This window comes from Aythya marila, assembly GCF_965140915.1.
Source record: "Aythya marila genome assembly, chromosome: 1".
Taxonomy (NCBI): Eukaryota; Metazoa; Chordata; class Aves; order Anseriformes; family Anatidae; genus Aythya; species Aythya marila.
In genome coordinates, this window is record NC_139042.1 from 138,379,510 (window position 1) to 138,401,392 (window position 21,883).

Here is a 21,883-nt window from a genome sequence, read left to right on the forward strand (position 1 = left end):
GGCAGCCACAAAACCTGCTTCTGCAGCAAGCTGCACCTCCCCAGCCATAACAAATCCCCTCACTTGAGTGCCACCGACTCCTTAGGACAAATGGTGAGCAGTGACGTGCTAAATGGACTTGTGCTAAAAAGCCTGTATCCTTTGCTTTTGGTATTTACAAAGAAAGTTACAGGATGGCAAACATTTTCAGGGTGGATACTACTAGTTGCTTCACTGATGATGAATTTTTGCCTTGAAGATCACTCACTGGATAACGTCATGGTGCAGATTTCAGTCCTCCTAAAGCCTAGTCTCCTTTTCTGGCCAATAAGTTGTCTGAATTAAATGGTCACTGTTGAAGAAATTATCTTTCCTGCTGTTTGTCACACAGGTGCCTCTCTCCCCATTGGCTGAGAGGGTTTCATTTTGCGGAGCAGACCTCTTCCGGAGAACCCAAAGGACAGCAATGCTGAAGAAAATGGACATGGTGCCCAACACCAAAGTCAGCCCCAGGTACATGTATCTGAGAAAGAAATGATCAGTCAGAGCCTATCTCAAAGGCAATGTACAAGTAGAATGCAGCAAGGGCATGATTATAGTTCCATGCAGTAAGTCTGAGTGAAGAACATGTTCAAGAAAGGTAGGAAGGTGATGACCCTGGAGATGAAAATACGACAGCTCACCCAGGTCAGCTACTTTGTGGACTGTGGACAAGAAAGATTCTCAGGCATTGACTAAGTTCCTTCTTCCCAATGTGCTTCAGTGAGAATAACGCTAATAATTCCAGGGCAATTATTTTTTTTGGTTGTCTCATAAACAGTATCAGAGATACCAAAAAACATTTGGTTGTATTTTTGGTTTTCAGGAATTAATGAGAGTTGCAATATCAACAATAATAGAATTATTCTGCTTTATTAATAATGAGTCATGAATGAGCTTTTGTTCTTTTCTTCAAGTTCTCAAAACAAGATGTTCTCTCTCCTCATATTCCTCCCACCCCAGAGTGGGGAACTCAGCAGCAACCCTGTCCTTTCTGTCCTCTCTTTGTCCTTTTATCACAGCAGCAATGCCTTTCAGGAATGCAGTTCAGTCAATTACTCTCCTCTAGCAATAAATCAATAAAGAGAGAAGTGCTTTATTAGCCTTTTGATAAGCCAGGCATGGTCTGAAGCGCCCTTCAGTATGGACCAGTGATAAGGTTTAACAGCCCCCTCAACACACACACTTAGCAGAGTTGCTAAGAAAGTTGGGGTGGGGTATGGTGTTGGGGTAGTAGAAACTTAAGGCTTTAACTGAGCTTATTTTGGCTAAAAATTAAATGACTTCCAGCTAGTATTGAAATAGCACGGACCAAAAACAGAATAAACCAAAAAAGAGTGCTAAAAACTGAGCATTATTAATTTTGCTGGTCAGTCTCTTTCATTCAAGATCAAATTTTAACCCAAATTTTCTGACAGAAATTATCCTACCAGTGCTTGCCATAGAAGTAAAGAAAGCAAGTTAAAGAACGAATGGAGAAGAGCTGCTACCTGAGTGTGCTGGAGTGATAGAGTCTACATGCTCCTCTTCCCCCACATCGTTTGCTTCCCCATTTCAGGCAAGTGGTATCTATTGCCACTCCAAAATACACCGGGGCTGGAATTCCAGCTGTGTGTATTTAATGAAAGAACAGAGGCAAGAAGATTACTTTCTAGAGTGACTAGTTCTGATTTAGATGCATGTTAACGTAAATACTAAATTATACATTCAAATTGCAATGATCCTTTGACAGTCTTTTCTAATTTAAGAAGTCATGCCTTGATAAGCATACTCCTTTGCCCAGATAAGCATACTCCTTTACTCCTTATGAAAAATCAGGATGGGGCCTAAAATGCAGCTGATCATCAAAAAGCCTGTTGAAGTCAACAGGAGAATCAATGCCATGGCTTGTTTGCCTTATCCTCTAGAACCACTCTGTAATGAGATATTTCTCCTTTGTTTAGAGCAATGGAGCCTGTTCAGTTTGGGGTTCATCCTGTGTCTCAGCAGGGGTGGGTGAAGAAGGGAGAAAGATAGTGGGGCTGGGAGCCTACAATGGGGCTACAGGTATTCTGCAAGTATCTTGAAATCCTACTGAGGCAAACCTATAGCCTACAGGAACAAACCTATAGCCATGCCTGTGGGTGATGAAATGGAAAATCCTTTCTTTGGTAGCTGAAGAAGACAACCTGGGGATCCAATGATGGCTGCTGGAGAAGAAAATAAGCCTAGAGGGAAGAACCTGATCTGCAAAGATGTTGTGAAAAGGGAATCAATAGCTTGTTTTGATTTCACTTCATCCAACTCAACCAGCGCATCTAAGTCTGCTCCATTTACATAAGCAACCTGCTTCTTGCTAGTTATTATTTTTTCTAATAAGACCTAGAAGATTTTCAAGTTTCCAGTTTATTGGCATCTCACAGCACCCTTGACCTTAGAGAAAATCTGTAGACAGCTTTACCACAAGGCTGCAGTGAGCTGCAATCTCAGGTACACTTGTACTTAGATTAATTCCCTCAGAAACTAATGAAAATATGCCTGAAAAATGATCACAGATTCTGAGCCATATTTTTTCTGTTGTGCTTAATGTTGAATAAGGAGAGACAAGAAGTAATTTTCCTCTTAGCTTCTTGGTATAAAGGATCACTTGCTACTTCTGTGGGTGTAGCAGAGTTTATTTTTACTAAGACGGTTATAGGAATTACAAAATCACAGAATCACAGAATCAAACAATGGTTAAGGTTGGAAGAGGCCTGTGGAGGCCATCTGGCCCAACCTCTGCTCAAGCAGGGCCATCCAGAGCAGGCTGCCAAGGACCATGTCCACGTGGCTTTTGAAGATCTCCAAGGAGAGAGACCCCACAGCCTCTCTGGGCAGCCTGTGCCTGTGCTCCCACACAGCACAGAAGGTTTGTCTGGTGTTTAGAGGGAACCTCCTGAGTTCCAGTTTGTGCCCATTGCCTGTTGTCCTGGCACTGGCCACCAGCAAAAATAGTCTTCCTCCATCTTGTTTGCACCCTTATTTCAGGTATTTATATACATTGGTAAGATCCCCCAAGCATTCCCTTCTCCAGGCTGAACAGTCCCAGCTCTCTCAGCCTCTTCTCATAGGACAAGTCCTGCAGTTGTACAAATGCAAAGTTGCATCCCTCCACCCCCCTTCCAATCCTTGTGACTAGTGACATTAAAACACATATAAGTATGACTGGACTTACCAAGTACTCTTACTGCCAGGGTATAGATACCAAGTGCAAATGATTTCAAGTGTGGTTTGATGCATCTAAAAAAAAAAAAAAAAAAAAGTGTTAAATAAAGAATTGACTGTGGATAATTTGAACAGAAATAGAAAGCATGAGAGGGAAAGATATGTAAGTTTTTCCTCCTTGATGGCACCAACTTCAACAGAATCACATAAATATATAAATAATGTGATATATATACATAAAAATAATGTGATTAAAATCATAACAGAAACAAGGAATTCTAAATACCTATAGTCAATACCACATTTTAAGCTTTCAAACAAGACCAGCACTTTGAAGTTACTAACACAGCACAAGATTACTGGTTGTGAAATCATTTGTCATTAGCTAGTCCCTTTCAATTAAACATTTTCTGAAATTATGGCTAATGACCCAGACAAGTAAAAGGTATCTAGGCCCAATACTTTCCCTGCCATACGTCTAGGAGCAGGATCACACCATTTACCACATCAAGACCATTTCCATCTTGACATTTCTGGGCTTGCAGTGGTGGCCACCACAGACATCAGTCCTTATGACTCTCCAGCCTTGGGTAGGTGGCTCATCTAGAAGGGTGAGCATGGTGGGCAGGAGAACAGTTACTCTTCATGTCCATGCTAGCAATTGAGTGCATATGGAACCACTCCAAGCATGTTGTTTCACTCAGACTACCCAGTGCAAGACCTAATCCAGCAAGAGCCTGAGTACCTGCTTAACTTTTAGCACGTGAATGGTCCCAGTCACCTGGCTGGACTGGGACATGCTTGATATGTGTGGTGACTAACACATGTGAATCATTATGGTAACTGATGAAATGCCCGGTTGTCTCAGCCATCCTGTTCAGTATAAAAACAGGCTGAAATTCAGCTGTCACTTTGGATTTAAACATAGCACTTTGGGGGTATGGTCTATGTGCTCTGAAACAGGATAGACTCAGAAATTCATGTAATTGGGAACACCCCTTAATGTTAATAAAGTCATTGCAGAACTTGCTCTTTTGTTCCCCAACAGTAATGTTTTGTTATTTCCCAATGTAGCTGCCTGGACAGCAGTAAGAACCCATACTGTAAGTAATATTCAGGTTATCCTCCATTGATTTAGTAAAAAAGCAAAAGGACAAGAACCACATGTATGGAAAATGACACCAAAGTACTGACAGTCAAAAAATAATTGCGTGCCTCTCATTTTGTAACCCAAGTGCTTTGTTCTCCAATATCCTGTTATGGATTATCATCATGCAGTCTGCTACATCATGGTTTATACAGGCACCACCATCTATGCAGAAATTAATGTAAAATGATACTGATCTGGAAGAACAGTGTTTTGCCCTCTTACCTGATCATAGAATAATAGCGTCACAGAATGGTTTGGGTTGGAAGGAACCTTAAATCATCTAATTCCAACCCCTCTGCCATGGGCAGAGACACCTTCCATGGTGTCTCTGCCATGCTACACATGGCCATGCTACACAAGCAAGCCTCTGTCTAGAAGCCCTTTTAACCAAGTGTCCAAGTGTGAGAGCATAGAAAGGAAAAACTCGAAAATTAAACCAAAACATAGATTTGTTATGTGTTTTGTAGATTTTATATATATATATATATATATATTTTATTTTTTTTTCAGATGGAAAAAGATGAATGTTCAAGCATTTGTAATACCTTTCCACAGAAACTGTAATTCTTCGAGACCCTAAGTGAGAGCCAAACCTTTCAGGGAGATCTGAGACTCCATTTTCACTGCCTAATCACCTTCTATTAATCGCTTGTGCTTAATCAACAGCTATCTGAATTCCCTTTTTTTTTTTTTTTCCCTCAGAAACTTAACATCTTTCCCAGGCTCCCTGGCAACTGTAATTAGCTTAATGCCACTAAAAAGACATTTCAGAAAATGGCTGTCACTTGCTGCAAGTGTATTTCACTGATTCCAGTCATGTAAACCCCTAAAGTATATGCCACTAAATCTTACAGAATTGAGGGATTTAGCTGTATTTTGCTCCATGGCAGGTGCAACAATATCTGCTCATCTCAAATTGGCAAATTGCTTAAGTTATGGAATTTTATCAAATCTGACAATATGGAATAATTTTACAAACAGATAACTGGCAAAAATTAACTTAAATGAAGTCTGCATTTAGACCTTGGCACTATTTGTTTTCAAAGTTTTCTTTCAGGGAACAGAAGCACACTTTCACACAGTTCAGACAGATTTTCAGGGAAAGCCAGTCAGTGATGGACTTCAGGAAAGCAAGCATGAGCTTAAAATGGATTTATGCCCACAGGTCATTTGCAGAGAACAATAAAAAGAAGAAAAAAAAAAGTGGATTGAACTTACGGAAATGTATTTTAGTTAGCTGCTCATCAGATTCTGATGCTTTCAATCCAGCAGAAAAACACATAACTTCTCAGTTTCAATTAAGTGGCTCTCAAAGTAAAATGAATTTCAACAGAAATAAAGACTACTGGAGCAGAACTACTAAAGCTGGTTTGCACCTTTCATATAACAAAATGTTTTGGATTGCTATTGAAAAATCTCTCTAAACTTTTCTAAATAGATCCATTAGGCAGTCAGTCCCCTGGGAGCAAGTAGTTAAGTGCAGGCAACTCTGTGTGATTTAAGCTCTCAAGTCTTCAGCTACAAGCATTTCCTCCCATACATTTCTGCAGTGGAGACAAGACAGAGAGCTGGAGGTTGATCATGACAACAATAGTGCCAAGGCCCTTTGTGATACCACAGCTGTACATTCCCAGCAATGTGTTTTATTCATAGAAGGTAAACGTCATGTGGGGAGAAATGGGAAAGAAACCGAATCCCTGACCTCTTTTATACAACAAAAATTCCCGCTGTGCTAGGAGCAACCACAAGCTCTCAACTTGCTAATCATCCTCCTCTTGGTGCATAGTTTTCAATGGTGCATAAGCTTCAGTATACAAAGTCTAAACTGGATTTTAACATGATTATTCTTCCTGCTGTTACTCCTTGAAGAGACACCATGTGTTTTTGCAGTACTCAATGCAACATGCTCCACGGTGGGTGGGGAAAGCGGTGCAGTGTATAGGTTTAAAGCGTAAACCTTACTGGTGGTGTTTGAGGAGAGCAGTGGAAAAACATCCTCACTTCAACCATTTCTGTAAGTCTCTGTGTGAATATTGCTTCTGGCTCAAGGGTTGTGCTGGAATCACAGCTGAAGTTACATTTCTTTATTTAGTTCTTTCCATATAGTCTATATTCAGCCAGTTTTAGCACTATCTTTTACCATGCAGTCATAAAGACACTGGCACTGAGACAGTTCCAGAAAATTTAATTCAAAAGCAAAGAAAATTTTGGGGTAAGAAAGCACAATGACAATAAAGCTTATTTAGAGAGTATTTACTGTTGTTTTGTTTGAGAAGTAGAACATGCCCATCTGGAAATAATTTGGAGAAAGAAACTGAGAAAGAAAGCCTTCCAAGACATAGCAGAGCAGTACTTAAAATCCAAAATTTGCAAGAAGCTGACAAAAATCCAGATTAATCACTGGAAGTATTATATTTATTTTGCACTTTCTAAAATTAGTTTAAAAGTTTATACTTTGTGATGGGCAAATAGATCCAGCAGATTAGTACGTAGTGGAACAATCCCTTGGGAATAACTTTTAATAAAGCTGTGAATGTTACAGCAGAAACAGATAGATACATTTATTTATTTTTTTAAATTTATTTTAGATACAAATCTGGGACATAATTACGTGGAATAATACTACAGATTTGAGAGGTGAGTGTATATGGAAAGTTTGGGTTAAGTCATCTCTTTCTACCTTGTATGTTGAAATCCATAGCAAATCAGGAAAATCACCTACCTATGAGTATACTAGAGAGCTACTTTCCATTCATGCAGCAGCCATTTAACACTGTTCTGGTAATGTAAAAGGCATTAAGGGAAGTGGAACTTGATATATATGAAATGACAGCTAGGCCTCCTATATCACCTTTAAAACTAGAAATGTATAGCAGGCAGAGATAATTGTAGTCATGTTGTATCAATGGTAGAAAACTCATTGTCAGATTATGAGGATGCCTGTTGATAAGTGAAAAAATAATTTAAAAGCCACTTCACATAGCTGAAAACATTTAACTCTACTAGCAAATGGAAGTAGGTACAGTATCAAAACACCCTGAAAACATACTAGCAGAAATAATGATTGCTTACCTTAGAAGAAGCATGTATCCAGGTGTGCCACCTACTGACAAAGTATATGAAGTAATAACTGATGTTACCAGGAAATACAGAAACATTTTTGGACATTCATTTCCTTTTTGACATGGTCCCATCACAGCTGAGGAGCTTCTTGAAGGAGATTCTAAAATTCCTACACAGCTGCAGTTAAAAAATACCTGGAAAACAGCAGGTGAAACTGTATGATAGCCAAAGCAGCAGGGAAGTGAATGCTTGGGAACTGCACATCATACTTTTCCGGTTAGCCAAAAATTTAAATCCAAACTGGAAAAGATTTTTCAACAGGAAGGAGAATTTTATATATAAAGAAATACTACTTTTGATGAATGTATTTAGATTTTTTTTTTGTATGTGTTTTTGGTAGCCAACAGCTAAAAAAGCCTCCTACATTCTCTGCTTGGGATTTCTACAGGAAACAGTAGTTGAGAGAGTTTTGAACATGGATGATAGATTGCTAAAAACCTCAGGAGTTTATGTCTGGATGAGATGTGCCTTACTCAATTTTAGTTTGCTCACTCTGACAGAATTATTTATAATAGGAAAGTTACCACATCACATATAGAAATGAAAAGCTCTCACAGTGTTTTTCCCACTTCCGTTGGATGCCTGACAGCCAGCGAGACAAGCAGAAACATAGGTAATGCCATTTTCCCCACAGATGGGATCCCAGTCATTTTGGGAGCACATGCAGTCTGAGTTGCAGTCTGAGAACAGGCCTTGCTCATATCCAGACATCTGCTTGGTTCTGTGGAAAAAAGGAATCATGATGATGTTTTCTGGCAGATGTGGAAGAAATCATTATCAACTCATAAGTTCTGCTTTCTACCAGGTGCACCTGGCCAGGCCTTGTGTCTTTAGCCCATTACAGTGTTGTCTCTTCCTATCCACACAGGAGGGTAAATTCTTCTTTCTCAGTGATCAAAAGTATTTCCTCACATGACTATTTCAATATCACATGCCTACTGTGAGATGGTAATTACTTTATTAAGGGCGGACAGCTAACAATTTCTATTCATGCATTTTCTCATATTTTATAAGATTGCAGTTTTCTGATTTTCTGAGGCTTGATGCATTTATAACAAAAAAACTGGGAAAAAAAAAAGAAAAAAGAAAAAAGAAAAAAAAAAAAAAAGCTTGATTATTCCAGAGTCAGAGAGGGGAGTGAGTTACTCTTACATCACTGCAAAAGTTGATGGGGAAACAATCAAAATGGTATTTATCCAATGGATATCCAATGGTATTTATCCAATGGAGCTGTTATGTTGCATGACAGTTTTATCTGCACCTTTAGCCAGCTGCTGCTGAGCTCAGCAGCCAAGCAGCTGCTGGGGCTGTAACAGAAGGGCTAGCCTCAGGTGTACGTCATAGATAATGTCACAGTTAATTCATGAATACTTAAGTTTGGAGGCTATTAAACATCATGGGTTGTTCAGCAGCATGCAAAAGCAAGGAACAATTAATTGAATCTCACTCCCCTGCTGAGCTCCTCATGTTTCCAGGAATCTCTAGCTTGAAAGGATGAGTCCCATGGCAATAATAATTAAAAAGTAATCAGAAAAATAATCTGCACTTGTGGCATAAAACTCTCTGAGTTGAAGGCAGCAATTACAAATGGATTCTGACACAATGCCCAATGGAATAGATGGAATAGTTTCCTCCATTTTGAATCACATTTCTGGGAAGCATATTTAGGTCAGTCATTCTTTTTTCAACAATATATATTTTGTGGAATACAATGACCAAGGAGTTTGCTTCTCAGTAGCACTTTATGCTGAAGTTTGCTCTTCCCAGCATACCCATGGTAGGACACGGTCAGTCCGGCCACATCTGAGTTCTCACAGCCCATCGCAAATAAAGAGAGGAGCAGCAGGTAACCAAAGAAAGATGATCCCAGGGAGAGTTTTGCAGCCCCTAAAACACTGATTCTGAATTTCTTCATGATCAGTCCCCCAGAGAATATGCCAAAGGCCACAGCAGGAATGTTGATAAGACCTGAAATTAAACAGAAAGAATCTGTATTAGTGAATATCCCATCTCTAAGGACTGTCTTCCTCAGCCACAAAAACAGCAGCAGTGGTAACATGAAAAAGCAAAAGATTACACATGTTCAAGCTGGGCCATTTATTTATTTATTTATTGTTCAGATTTGGATTGTTCCTGCGAACATGCTGGGACTGCTTTTAACTTGTTCCTAGGGAAATGCAGCTTTGCCAGTTCTTTGAGAGACAGATTATTATTGATCCCATTTTATATAAGGTCTAGGCAATGATCTTCTTCTTTCTTAAGCTAGGTGATTTTCTGCATTGCTAGTTTGTCAGCGGAGGTATCATGTAGTGTTAATTCCAATATTCTTAGTGTCATTTCTCATGAGAGGTGCTCCGGGCTCAGAGAAGTTGGGGGCATCATGCTGCTGAGGGCAGCCAAGACAGCCAGAGTTCCTTGAGGCATAGATCCTCCCTGGGGCCCCATCTGAGTCCTTCACTATGGAGCAATAGCAGGAGCAGCAAGGGCCATGCTCTGGGGCTGTCCCACTCTGAGAAGGTCAGCTTCTCTTCCCTCATCCACTGGCAGGAGGAGCCCAAACTCCTCATTCCTAGTGGGAATTCCGTTCTACCTAGTGTTAGCGCGTCTGGAGAAAGACCTACTTTTTCTGTTTTTACTGAACCATGAAACCAGTGATCTCCTAGGGAGATCTCCCAAGAGGGAGAGAGCCAGCAATATGCCATCTTCTCCATACACAGGACATTTAGTGTATTCCTCCAGTTTTGTTTGTTGAAATGTTCCCTTGGGTGAGTGTTGCCACAGCAAAAATATACATACACCCTCTGGGCAGTCTTCTTGTAACAGGCTTCAAGGAAATAAGCGAAAAGGCAGCGAACACATAAAATAGGGTGACCATTAATCCTTACTGGAACAGTTCTGCTTAAAGCAGCGTCCATATTGATAGACATGGACAAGACCAAAAAATAAATCTCTTCAAGTACATGTAAAAAAGATATAAATAGAGAGCACTGTAAAAGAACCACACAGTCAAGCACATTAAATTACACTTGCACGGGGATATGTATGCCTTTTGCAGCTTTTAATTCATGCTGACACCTACTGGTGCTGAGTTGAGTAAGCATACAAAACAAAAGCAAGTACAAAAGCATAAATGCATTCAAATAGCAAATGAAGTTGATGATTTTTTATTTATTTATTTTTTTTCCTCAGGGGGTCAGAGGTTTTGAAACATGATTTAAAATGACTTGATTAATATACAAGATCATGACACAGGACTCTAATCTCCCTGCTAGGAAGTGCACAGGGATACCTTGAATTTCTCTCTCAAGCCAGTGTTTGATCCATCTGCACGCATGGAAAAAACAGTGCTTAGAAGAAATGTATGCTTGATGTTAGGAAAAGCATTTTTTCCATCTAGCAAAACCATAAGTTAGTACCTTGGCAAGCATGAGAGCCTTGTTCTGTTACTGCTAACTTTCAAGACACCAGCATTTTTCAATGAGCAAGATTTCAAGAGCATCATTTTTCATCTGCACGCACGTGGAAATTATACTTCAGGGGATTTCAGAAGTGGCATTCAAAGTGCAGCATATGTAAATGAAGAGTCACTAGATAACTGCATGTGGGTGCCCTATCCAAACACTTTGATGCTGCAGCTTTTCCTGTCCTCTTTTGCTTGTAAGAGAAGACTCTGACTGATTGTGAGAGCTGTGTACACCAGAGGACACACACCCTGCTTGCCCATTCATATGCACCCCTTTCATCCATACATCTGTTTCATAGCCTTACAGATCGCTCTACTGCTTGTCACTGGCTTCATGGAAAGCAACACTGTGTACATATTTAAAGAAAGCCATACAAACACAGCAGGTACCCTTTTATTTTCTGGTATGTTCCTTCATTTGTGACTAACAAAAAATGCCCTCTTCGAGAGCCCAGCAGGTTTTTGGTTTTGTTACAGTGCTTCAAATTGCTCTGACAGTTCTGATATTCATCAAATAGATAGTGATAAAAATTGCAAAAACAAAAAGAAAAAATAAAGAAGGGGAGGGGAAATAGGTACTGATAGTACTAGCAAGCTCTCAGCTTTCTTAGCAAGAACAGATTGAAAAAGAAAGGAAAGGGAGGAAGGAAAAAACCCTTGCTGCAGGGATGGTGACTCAGCCAGGACCCTTCCCTAGCCAAGCCATCATACATTCCCTGTTGGATATAGTCCCTATGCTTGTGAAATCAGATGGATCTTAATCCTCACTCAGTTTGCACATACCTGAAAGCTTAGCTCCAGAAAATCTGTAAATACAATGAGAAGTACTGTACTAAATGTAGGGATTGTTTTCAGGACTTTTTCTGGCCATTGCCTATGCTTGAAGATTTCTCCTTGCTTTTAGGGGTGCTGTGCCAGGAAATTCCAGCCTCTATCTTTAAAGAATTAACATAGCACAATGGATCACTACAGCTTTTCTGCACATATATACCTCCGTTGCCTCGCAACTAATGCTGCTCTGAAACACAGCAGTTCCCTCCATTTTGGATAGATGTAAACCTCTTTGCTGTCTAATGCTATTGAATCACTGGACCTCAGAAACTGAATCCAAGATTGCAGGTTCAACAACTGGGTGGTGAAGTTCACCATCCTGAAGGCATCCTCAACAAATGGCCACCTTAATGCCCCAAGCTGATTCTGCAATTAATTGAGAGAGGTACCTTCCTCCTATGGGTCTGGCAGAGCAGAAGCTCAGTAATGCTGGCAGAAGCAGCATCTCTCACTCTTGTGCCACGTGGGGGTTTTGGGAGATCAACTTCCAATAGGAAAAGGATCCTAGATAAAGTTAATTCAGAAATATCTGTTTTTCTTTTACCAGCATTGCACTGAGATAATGTTAATCTTTTAACGCATGTATCATGTGATCACTAATATGACTTTAACTTCCTTTTATTTAACACCAACCTCTTCAGAAAGTAAGAAATCACTGTCAATATCACAGCTACTTTATGGTCAGTCCTTTAGCATGCACTGAGTTGATCTTCATTTCGTTGAAATAAATGGGGAGCCAGCAAGGAAACAGATCTGTCTGATGACAAATTTATGTTAAGTATTTTAAAATGAATTTTCTTTTCAATTTTTTCTCTTTTGATGTACAGACATTTCAAATTTCCATTAGAATGGTAAATAAAGTATCAAGTTGTGCAATCTTTTACAGTAACACTTGCATAGATAAACTCAGAGCAAACTAGTGCTAAAGCAGAAATGAAATAACTTATATTCTATAAGCTACTACTTAAAAGCCAGATAAAGAAGGAGAAGAATAAACATAGCCTCAAAAGCACTTTTCCCTGTGTGTATGTATACACCACTCCTAAAATGTCCATTTTTAGGGTATCAAGAAGCAGATATAGCATTACCTATAACAAAATTAGTTTTTGAAGATGTTTGCCCATACTGTTGCTCAATATATTTTGGCTTATATGTCACCATGCCAATTAAAGAATTGAAGTGAAGGATACTTGCACACAAATACAGAATGTAAACTGGATTCCCAAAGAGGTTCTTCAGTGATGGCAAGAAGTCTGCAAGACAAAAGAGCAGAAATGACAACCAGGCCAGAGAGAGAATAACTGCTGTGAATAATATTTTGTAACCTTCCAGAGGAGGACTGCAGGATATTTCAGAGAGAATAAGCAAAGTCCTGTGGTTCTTGTAAGAGCTGTGTTTCTAGATGGGGGGAATGGTGGACCAAAATAATAAGAATCAATTTTCTAGAACATCCATCTTGTTACAGGTACTTTCTTTTGCTCAGAAAACAGGCAGAGTTGTTTCATTGGCCCCTCAACAGCCACAGCATCCTTTAGCTTAATTTGGGAGTGGAGGTTACTACGCACAGCTGACAGTAAGCACAGATATATTGAGTTGTGATTTCAAGTATTGAGGGAAAACAGTTTTGGCAAAATAAGACCAAGGAAATTCATTTTTGTAAAACAGCTTTTGTTAAAATAACAATAGTCTCCTAAAACAGAGTCTGGTTTGTGCCCATCCTTTTTCTGATCAGCTATTGTATGTATTCCATAAATGGATAACCATAAAGAAAAAGGAGGTTTAGCAGAAATTGAGATTGTTACTTTATGATGTCCCACATCTGCAACAGCTCAGATCTGTGAATATTTTTTGCTGAGTTTCATGAGATTTGGTGCATCAATAGCATAATTCAAAAACTTGAAAGTGAAGAAATTTGTTGTGCAACAGCAGGTCTAGAGAACAATTGAGACCCTTTTTGTGAATATTAATTAGGTGGAGAATGACACCCAAGGGAAAAAATAATGTTAAGGCCACTAAACAGTATAAAAATTAGTGAGAGAAAGACCCAACAGTGAGGACAGAAGCTCTAGTGACTTGCCTTTTGCCATCTCACCAATCTTCACTTGTTGCTGATAAGATGTGTGTTGTTCCTTGTTATCCTCAGTGATGAACTTCGACTGCTCAGAAGAGGTACTGGAATCCTTTCTGCCCTCTGGTTTTGGGAGGTGTTTGGGCAGGAACCAGAAAGGGATGCCAGCCACAACACTGATCGCACCTGCTATTAAGTAACCCAGCCACCAGGCTCCCACCCACTGCACATCCTTGTGAGTTATTGTTAAGCTGTCTGGAGAAAGTCAAAAAAAAAATAAAAATAATAATTTTAGGGAATGTTTTCTGATAACTAGGAAGGTAGTTTTGCAGGGAGTTTCTCCAGAGGAGTCTGTTCGCCTGCCTCTAGATTTAGCTGTGTGATGTGTCTATGGGTGTAACAAGAGTGCTTGAGTGATTGCAGAGAGATGATAAGGACTTGATGATTCCTGTGACACATCAGTGGCCTGTTCCTGATGCCATGGGGTCCCAGACCATGCTGCTCACACACCCCCAGAGAGGCTGCAATGACCAGGGCATGGAATGCTCTGGATGACCACACACCTGCTCCCACCTGGGCTGTTCTACATAAGAGTCACCAGAAGGAAAAAGTTGTGTGAAGAGGAAGGCAATCATGAGCTCTGGTACTCATTGTGAGAGACCTATTTTCTCAGCAATGGTGGTCTGTTACAAAATGAATGCAGACAGCTCTTGGCAGGATCCTGAGCCACAGTCCTGCCTTCTCCTGGTGCCTATTGTCTGTCCAGAGCCTCCTCATCAGGGCGTCTCCTGGGGGTCACCAGCTGTGGATCTGGGCTGAAGGAGAGTCAGACCTCCTACTTCTTCCACACCTGTCCTTGTTGCTAGACTTTTCTGTGTGAGGCACTGATTTGCTCTCATCCATTTTACCTTATAAAGTACCCACTTTTCCCTTATCCCTAGGAACTAGATAGATATTTCTTTGTCTAAAATACATGCCTAAAATAGGTATATTGGAGCCTGACTGATTTTTTTTTTTTTTTTTTTAAATCTGGGTTTTCTGACTTACCAAGATCTACAAAGCCAATGTCAACATAAAGTTTGGCACATAGGGATCCAAGAAGAAAGCCAAATATTGGACCTATGATTGCAAGCGTCTGTACGCAGCCTGTAATAGAAACCAGGGGACTGTTATTTTTCTGAGTGAAAACGAACATTTGTTCTTGCTGCACATAAAAACAAAGTACAATGTGGTAGGTAACAAGTGGGACAGTCTTAAAATGATGAGCCAAAGTATTCTCTCAGGCATGTTAGTTACTCAAGTTAGAACTTTTACAAGAAAAAAAAAAAACAAAACACAACACTTTTTTTTTTTCCCTTGTTATCATCCAATTAAAGAATGAAGGTCAGACCAAGGGAAAAAGCACGGAGCTTAACGGCCTAAACTCAATAATAATACCAATCTATAACCACTATAAACACTTTAGCTGGCTAGATTAGGTTGTGGTGGACCCAGCACAGGCTGAAAAATCACTTTGGTTTGGTACCCAATACTAACACATTTCAATACATGTTAATGCATTTCCAGCCTAAATTTCCACATATTCTAAATTTTCAATTTTGATTTGGAAATCTGGTAGGAATGAATCTTTTACATAGAAATTCTGAGTTTTTCCCAGACTGTAAACTTTCTGAAACAAGGTGCTGATGGACAAGGACTTTCTGGTGATATTTCAGGTGAAAGTGCAGAGCTCATCACACAATGAACACAACAAAGAAACACTGACACCAACTTCTTCAAGCCTCAGTCACTATTGGTTGTAATCCTACCTCATTCTGGAGGTAAAGTTTTGAGTGCCTGATGAAATTCTATTTAAAATGCTTAAAAGAGTACATGTTTTTTTATCACCTTCCAGAGAACTGAATGTGCACAGAGGCACAGCAGTCCACATCCAGAAGAATTAGGAAGATTAGGGTAACAGCAGGAACCTAAGGCCAAATTCTTTCCTCAAATTAAGATAATGGAACTGTGCTAGTATGATTAAAAGGGGACTTGGTCCCTTGAGCGTACATGATTGTTAAATAAACTTTAATATTGGAAATAATGCAAGCAAAACAATTAGGGCAAGTTAATTCAACAACACTCATTCCATTAGCCAAAATTACTCTGTTTCCTCTAGGGAAAAATCCATTAAGAAAAATAAAACAAAACAGTGATTTATTTACTCTACCAATGTATAAGGCAGCATCCTCTTCAATGGCATAATCATCAATGTATGTAATTCCCAAAGGCTGGATAGGAGTTTCACCTATTCCACGTAGAAGATTTCCCAGTAAAACATAGATCCACATAGAAGAGCCTGCTTCTTTTTCACATCCTGGATACATCACAAGAGAGACAACAATTATGTGTTTTTCCACAGCATTTGGACACTGAATGCACAATACTTCTAGTGTAGGAAAAGCAGTGATTATTAAGAAAAATGTTTCGGAGCATTTTGTTGTGGTGGCCATGGTTGTGGTGGAGTTTTAACCCAACCAGATTGAGGTGGACACACACTTAGTATGAACTGCTTCAAGCAAATTGTAAAAGATATTAAAAGTCATCCAGTTTTAAAAATTTCTTACTACATCCATTTTAGAAACCTCTTGCACTTGATTTTAACCAAAACTGGGATTTTCTAATGGAAAAAGTTGGGAAATACTGATGATAACAAGCTACAAGCCACATCTAATCCAGATCCAACAATCAAAACACATACACACATTTTGTGGTCCAGAGAGGGTCTGATTTGCTCATCTGTAGCTTAGTCTATAAATTCAGCCTGTATGGATGTCATGCCCAGACATCCAGGAGGAAGGCTGTCTCAGCTCCAATAAGTTGCTGCCCTTCAGCTCAGGTGGGCACCTGTGAGGAGTTAGCTCAATGAGCCCAGAGGGATGGGCAGGCAGGGAAGGAAATGAGCAGCTGTGTCTGCAGTCTGGGAGATGCAAGTGGCTATTTCCAGTGGGATGAAGACCCAAAGGCACATCTCATGACAGAGGGAAGACCAGAAGTTTCCTATGCCACCATGGGACATCATCTGGTATTTCTACAAGCCATGAAGCTGCAGAAAGGTGTTGGAGGAAGCAGCAAGGCTGAAGGAAAGCTGTCAGCCTGAAAAGACATCTTAGCAGTATGCAGTGGCAGTTATTAATTTACTTTCAATACATTTGTTTCATCAGGTAGATCTGGATTTTCTCTGGGGAAGATCTTTGTTTCCCATTTATTTTTTCTTGCATTCTAATAAACTATTGCTTTAGAGCTTGAAAGCCTTTTAATATGTTTTATTGTGCTTTGTGCTTATCGCAATATGCAAAAGAGATTGCTCTCACCTGCATTTATTTTGGCTTGAAATTTTTCCAAGGCTGAGAGTGGAGTTTGGCTTTTATCCTGCAAGCATGGAGAGATGCTAACAGTTGAATTCATGGTAGAAGGAAATCTTTCATATCGATATCTGTTTATAAACAGAAGTTATTTTTTACTCTCCCAACTTATAAAAAAAAATAAATCTGTTGCTACCATGGAAGAGAGCACTTGAATACAGCACATAATGTAGATTTCATCTGCATCCAGTGTTGCCAGTGTTCCTTTTGGTTTGCAGGGAATAAATGGCACTTGGTTCATACCGTGGTAGTACATGAAAATTGTCCTTTTGGTTCTCTCTCTTTCAAAGTGATGTATTTCAGTTTATCAGGCACTTTGCTCGGTTATGATATGTGAATCTGTACTAAGAAATTATCAGACAGTGAGGGCATCCTGTGGCTTGTATTTAACACTGTCTTCCTGATGTTAGTCCTCACTTCATCAAAGCTTCAACAATTCTTAAGCCATGTCGAAACATGGTCGATCAATTGAGATCATAGACTAATAAAATGATACATTGAATAAAGCTGAAAAAAACATATGTTAAATTATTAACTCTGCTGTAATAAAATTTGTCTTTGTAATGCATATTAAATTGAGTAACCACATCTGCATATGCCTATTTCTATGGGCCTTTTCACGATTAATGCCTAAACAACTCAGTGAGCTAACATGCAGTGTGCATAGCCCAGCTGGAAAATACTGATCACTTTGCACTTACCGTCCCATGAAGAACTGGGGCATTGCAATTAGGAATGTTCCCGCTGACATAATTAAGCAGCCTGCTCCAATTATTCTTGGCCTGTGAAGCTTCGCTCCAAAGTAGCTTACAAGAATTATAGTTAGGAGGTTCCCTTTGAAAGTACAAAAGGAAAACTAAGTTTTACAGCTTTTTGATAAGACCTCCCCCAGCAAAAGTATTCCTAGTGTGGAGCATATACAGCCATTTCAGAAGGAGAGGGCTGATTGCATGGGTTTGGTGCTTCAGCCTCTTTCCAGGCATCCTTAAAGGAGCCCAATATCTTCCTTATCTTTCTTATCTTCCATGATAAGAAAACCATAAACTTTTGGAAAAGCAACTGGAAAAGACAAGAGGGATTATGTCAGATGATAGAGTGCAGCAAACCTTTATACACAAGCTAAGATTTCATTCCCATGAATATCACAGTCCATTGAACAGCCAAGAGATAAATCCAGTAATCTGAAACAGCAAGAGATGATGTCACACTGGAAACCTTAGTACAAGACTGTACAATGAACATAGATTACAGTTAGAGTTTTGTACTTCTACAAAAGGAGAGAGAAAGCTAGAATCTTTGAAAGCAATTTAATACTCGTTCAAGAGTTAAAATGTATATTAACCACCAGCTAAGCTTATCAAGTCACAAAATATTTAGGTCTATGTCAGATTGCTTATGTTAGCAACCCTATCCTATCCAATGTAATCGTATTGACAGTCATATAATTCTCAGGTGAACCTTGCTTGGTAGTCCTAGGAGATTCATACAATTCATGACAAATTTCATCACTATTTGTTTTCTTTCTTTTTCCTGAAAACAAAAATGGATTTATACAGCACATACCAATTTCAAAACTGCCATCAATAACGCCAACCAAAGAGGAAGGGATATCAAATCTTCTTTCTATTTGTGTGATAGTACTTTTTAGATAACTTCCTGACAGTGCTTTAGCAAAATAAACAAAAGATAATGCACCAAGAAATATCTGTGAAAGAAAGTGACAGTGATTAATATCAGGCAGTACAGAATGCTTCACTTCATTAATTATTTCTAAACCATTCTACATTTCCACTTCTTTCCCACTTCTTTTTGCTGACTAACATGTCAATATTCTCCTACTCTATGAAATATGCTTGATTGCTTATTTATATAGTTACTATTAGTTATAACAATTTATACAGATCTTGATATCCACCACTGCTAATTTCAGGTAGATGCCAAGGTTACTGATGAAGGACTGATAAATATAGTGTCCTCCCAATCTCCCATAGCAATAACGATAAAGGTAATTATTAAGTGGGGCTTGGCAGAGAGAGGAGTTGGTTTGGGGGCATTTTTAAACATAGTCACAGGCATTTGGTTCCTACTACAAACAAGGAGACTGAATTCATTGCAAACAAAATTAACCGTACTCCAAAAGGGCACTACATTCATTTAAATAACTAATGGCTCATAGTCTCTGTGACAGAACTAAATTTAACCTGATGTAACTCCCCACCCTGAAGTGCATGTAGGGTGAATGCAGGTCCTCAGAGACCAGAGAGAGTTCCTCTCCAACAGTGCTATTGCCTAATGTAAACACAGCTTTACTAAGTTTACTAACTCTAGGGATACTCACACACCATGCAATTGATCTTGGAAACCACATTGCCTTCTGCCTTCAGATGCAGGCTGGGTTGACTGAATATGTATGTCTGCTCTTTGCCAAAAGTGTTAAAAGCCCTAAACTCAAAATTAAAACACAAAGTAATGTTTGGTATATGGAGAGGCCTAGACCCTTGCCCTACTCTTTAGGCCTGCTCTCTGAGCAATCAGTCTTTCAGCAAGCTGGAGCCCTGGAACAACTTCCCCTCCTCCAGTGCAACACGTCTTACAACATCACAATTGACAAGGCACGTTGGTAGTGATACTGGCATCGATGCTGAATGCCAATTCTTGTGTCAAGGTTCAAAAATATCTTTGTGTGACATTCAACAAGTTTTTCTTTATAAAGAGATGGTTATTTCCCTTTCAGGAGCACTTGTGGGTAAATAGAATCTCATTTTATTTTCCATGGTGATAGTTCTCAAACAGCTCTCTAGTTAAAAAGATTGCCATAATAATTTATATTTTCTTTGCATTTATGCTGTTGGATTTTAAATAGCAATGTGAAAATAAGTACAATTTTCCACATGAAAATCGTACAGGTTAAAGTAAACTTCAAACGTCTCCATCTCCCTCTGGCACATGTTTTTTCCACTGTGCTTGGAGCTGTCCCAGGACGGAGATGGAGACCTCATGCAGTGGTGGTTGCTCCTGATTTAGAGCTGGGACAGAAAGCTTCATAGGATTTCACTTTTTTCAGTCATCTTTGAATAACGGAAAGTAAAATATTTCACCACATCTTTTTGGTTTATAAGGGCAATTTTAACACATATGAAGGCTGTTGATTGGTAAAGCACACACACACACACAAAAACAAACAGCAACAGCAACAAAAAAACACTTGTTGACTCTGCATGTTGTTTTTGTATTCTAAAGGTTAATCATATTAGTTTGGTTTCCTGCACAGAAATAAATTTCCTGCACAGAAAAAAATCTGAGCTGAAATATTATTGGTTTTCTATTTTTGGATCTAATAAGCTGATTCCTGACTGGCTAATCTGTGACTGAAGTTTTATTCAATGAGGGAATCGGATTATCATTGCAGCAAATGGAGGAAAAATGATAAAATTACTATTGTGCTACAAATTTGATTAATACAACTCATCCACTATTTCAAAGCAGGATCCCAATTCTGGGCCTTTACAGGAGCAGGCAAAATCAAGGAGGATACTCAATAATTAATATATATATACATATATATCAGTTGTTAGACCATTAAGCTGACAATATCCTAACTGCTTTGCATAATATATAGCTTCAGTTCAACTATTGTTGAACTCAGTGACTTTATTGGAAGCTGGAGCAGAATCTGCAAATGATTTTTTTTACAGTTTAATGTAGCAGTGAAACTGCTACAGTTTAGTTTCAAATTCCTCTCATGCAGAACTCATTCAAATCAGGAAAATTATAGTAACATAGCAGTCAGAATGTTGAGACCATAATACAAATATTATTTTCCAGAGCCCAGAAGACTACCATGGCTACAATCTTAAAAAAGCAATCTGTGCTAACAGCTGTCTGTGGTATCTGGCTTCTGATACTATGTTCTTAACTTCAGAAAAATAGGATGATACAACAGGATCAGCATTGAAGATCTCATAACACCTAAGCCTCAACCAACATTTTATATTTAAATACTGCCAAAACTTAGGCAAATACAGATAAGAAGTAAATTTTTTGTGGCTTTGAAGTAACTTCAATAGCTTTGTACTGACTCACCAACACATAATCACAACTTAAAAAGGGTTATTCCAAAAATAAAATAAAATAAAATAAAATAAAATAAAATAAAATAAAATAAAATAAAATAAAAATGAGGTTTTCTAAGTCCCTACTAGATATTCAAAAACTCTTACTCTACCTTTATACCTCCACAACATGATTGTTTCTCCTTGGAAGCAGAAGATTCAGATTTGAATGAAGATCGGTCAACAGGCAGGATTGTGTTGTTTGAGAAATATTGAGCATTTTCTTTTGGTGAAATTTCCATAATGGTATACTCTGCCTCTAAACCAGGAAACATGAAGAACATTTTAAAAGGACATCCTATTAGCTCAGCCTCATAAGCTTGTCATGTGACAGCAACACCCTGCTGTACTGTTTTCTCAACAACAGCAATTATCAAACTTCACAAGAGAATCTGACCCGTGCACTGGATGTTTAATTATGGAAATTTGCAATCCACTTGCCTATAATAATGAAGATTAAACCATACTCAGTAAACTGTTTTCATCTTCGTTTTCGAGCTATCATCAATGTGATTTTATTGAGCATTTGGC

The 21,883-nt window shown here is 38.9% G+C and overlaps 1 protein-coding gene across 1 annotated transcript; it reads right to left on the reverse strand.

The window, feature by feature from the left end:
* Positions 1-279: 279 nt before the first annotated feature.
* On the reverse strand, positions 280-21,609 carry SLCO1C1 (solute carrier organic anion transporter family member 1C1; the record flags this gene model as incomplete). Its single annotated transcript, XM_082784537.1, has 14 exons — positions 21,466-21,609; positions 18,804-18,945; positions 17,942-18,074; positions 17,190-17,311; positions 16,046-16,192; positions 14,884-14,982; positions 13,846-14,091; positions 12,857-13,021; positions 9,247-9,442; positions 8,030-8,195; positions 7,424-7,608; positions 3,212-3,276; positions 1,509-1,626; positions 280-502 (listed from the first exon to the last, which is right to left on the reverse strand). The coding sequence occupies exons 1-14, from the start codon at positions 21,592-21,594 to the stop codon at positions 280-282; spliced, it is 2,136 nt and encodes a 711-aa protein (XP_082640663.1). The 5' UTR covers positions 21,595-21,609.
* Positions 21,610-21,883: the final 274 nt, after the last annotated feature.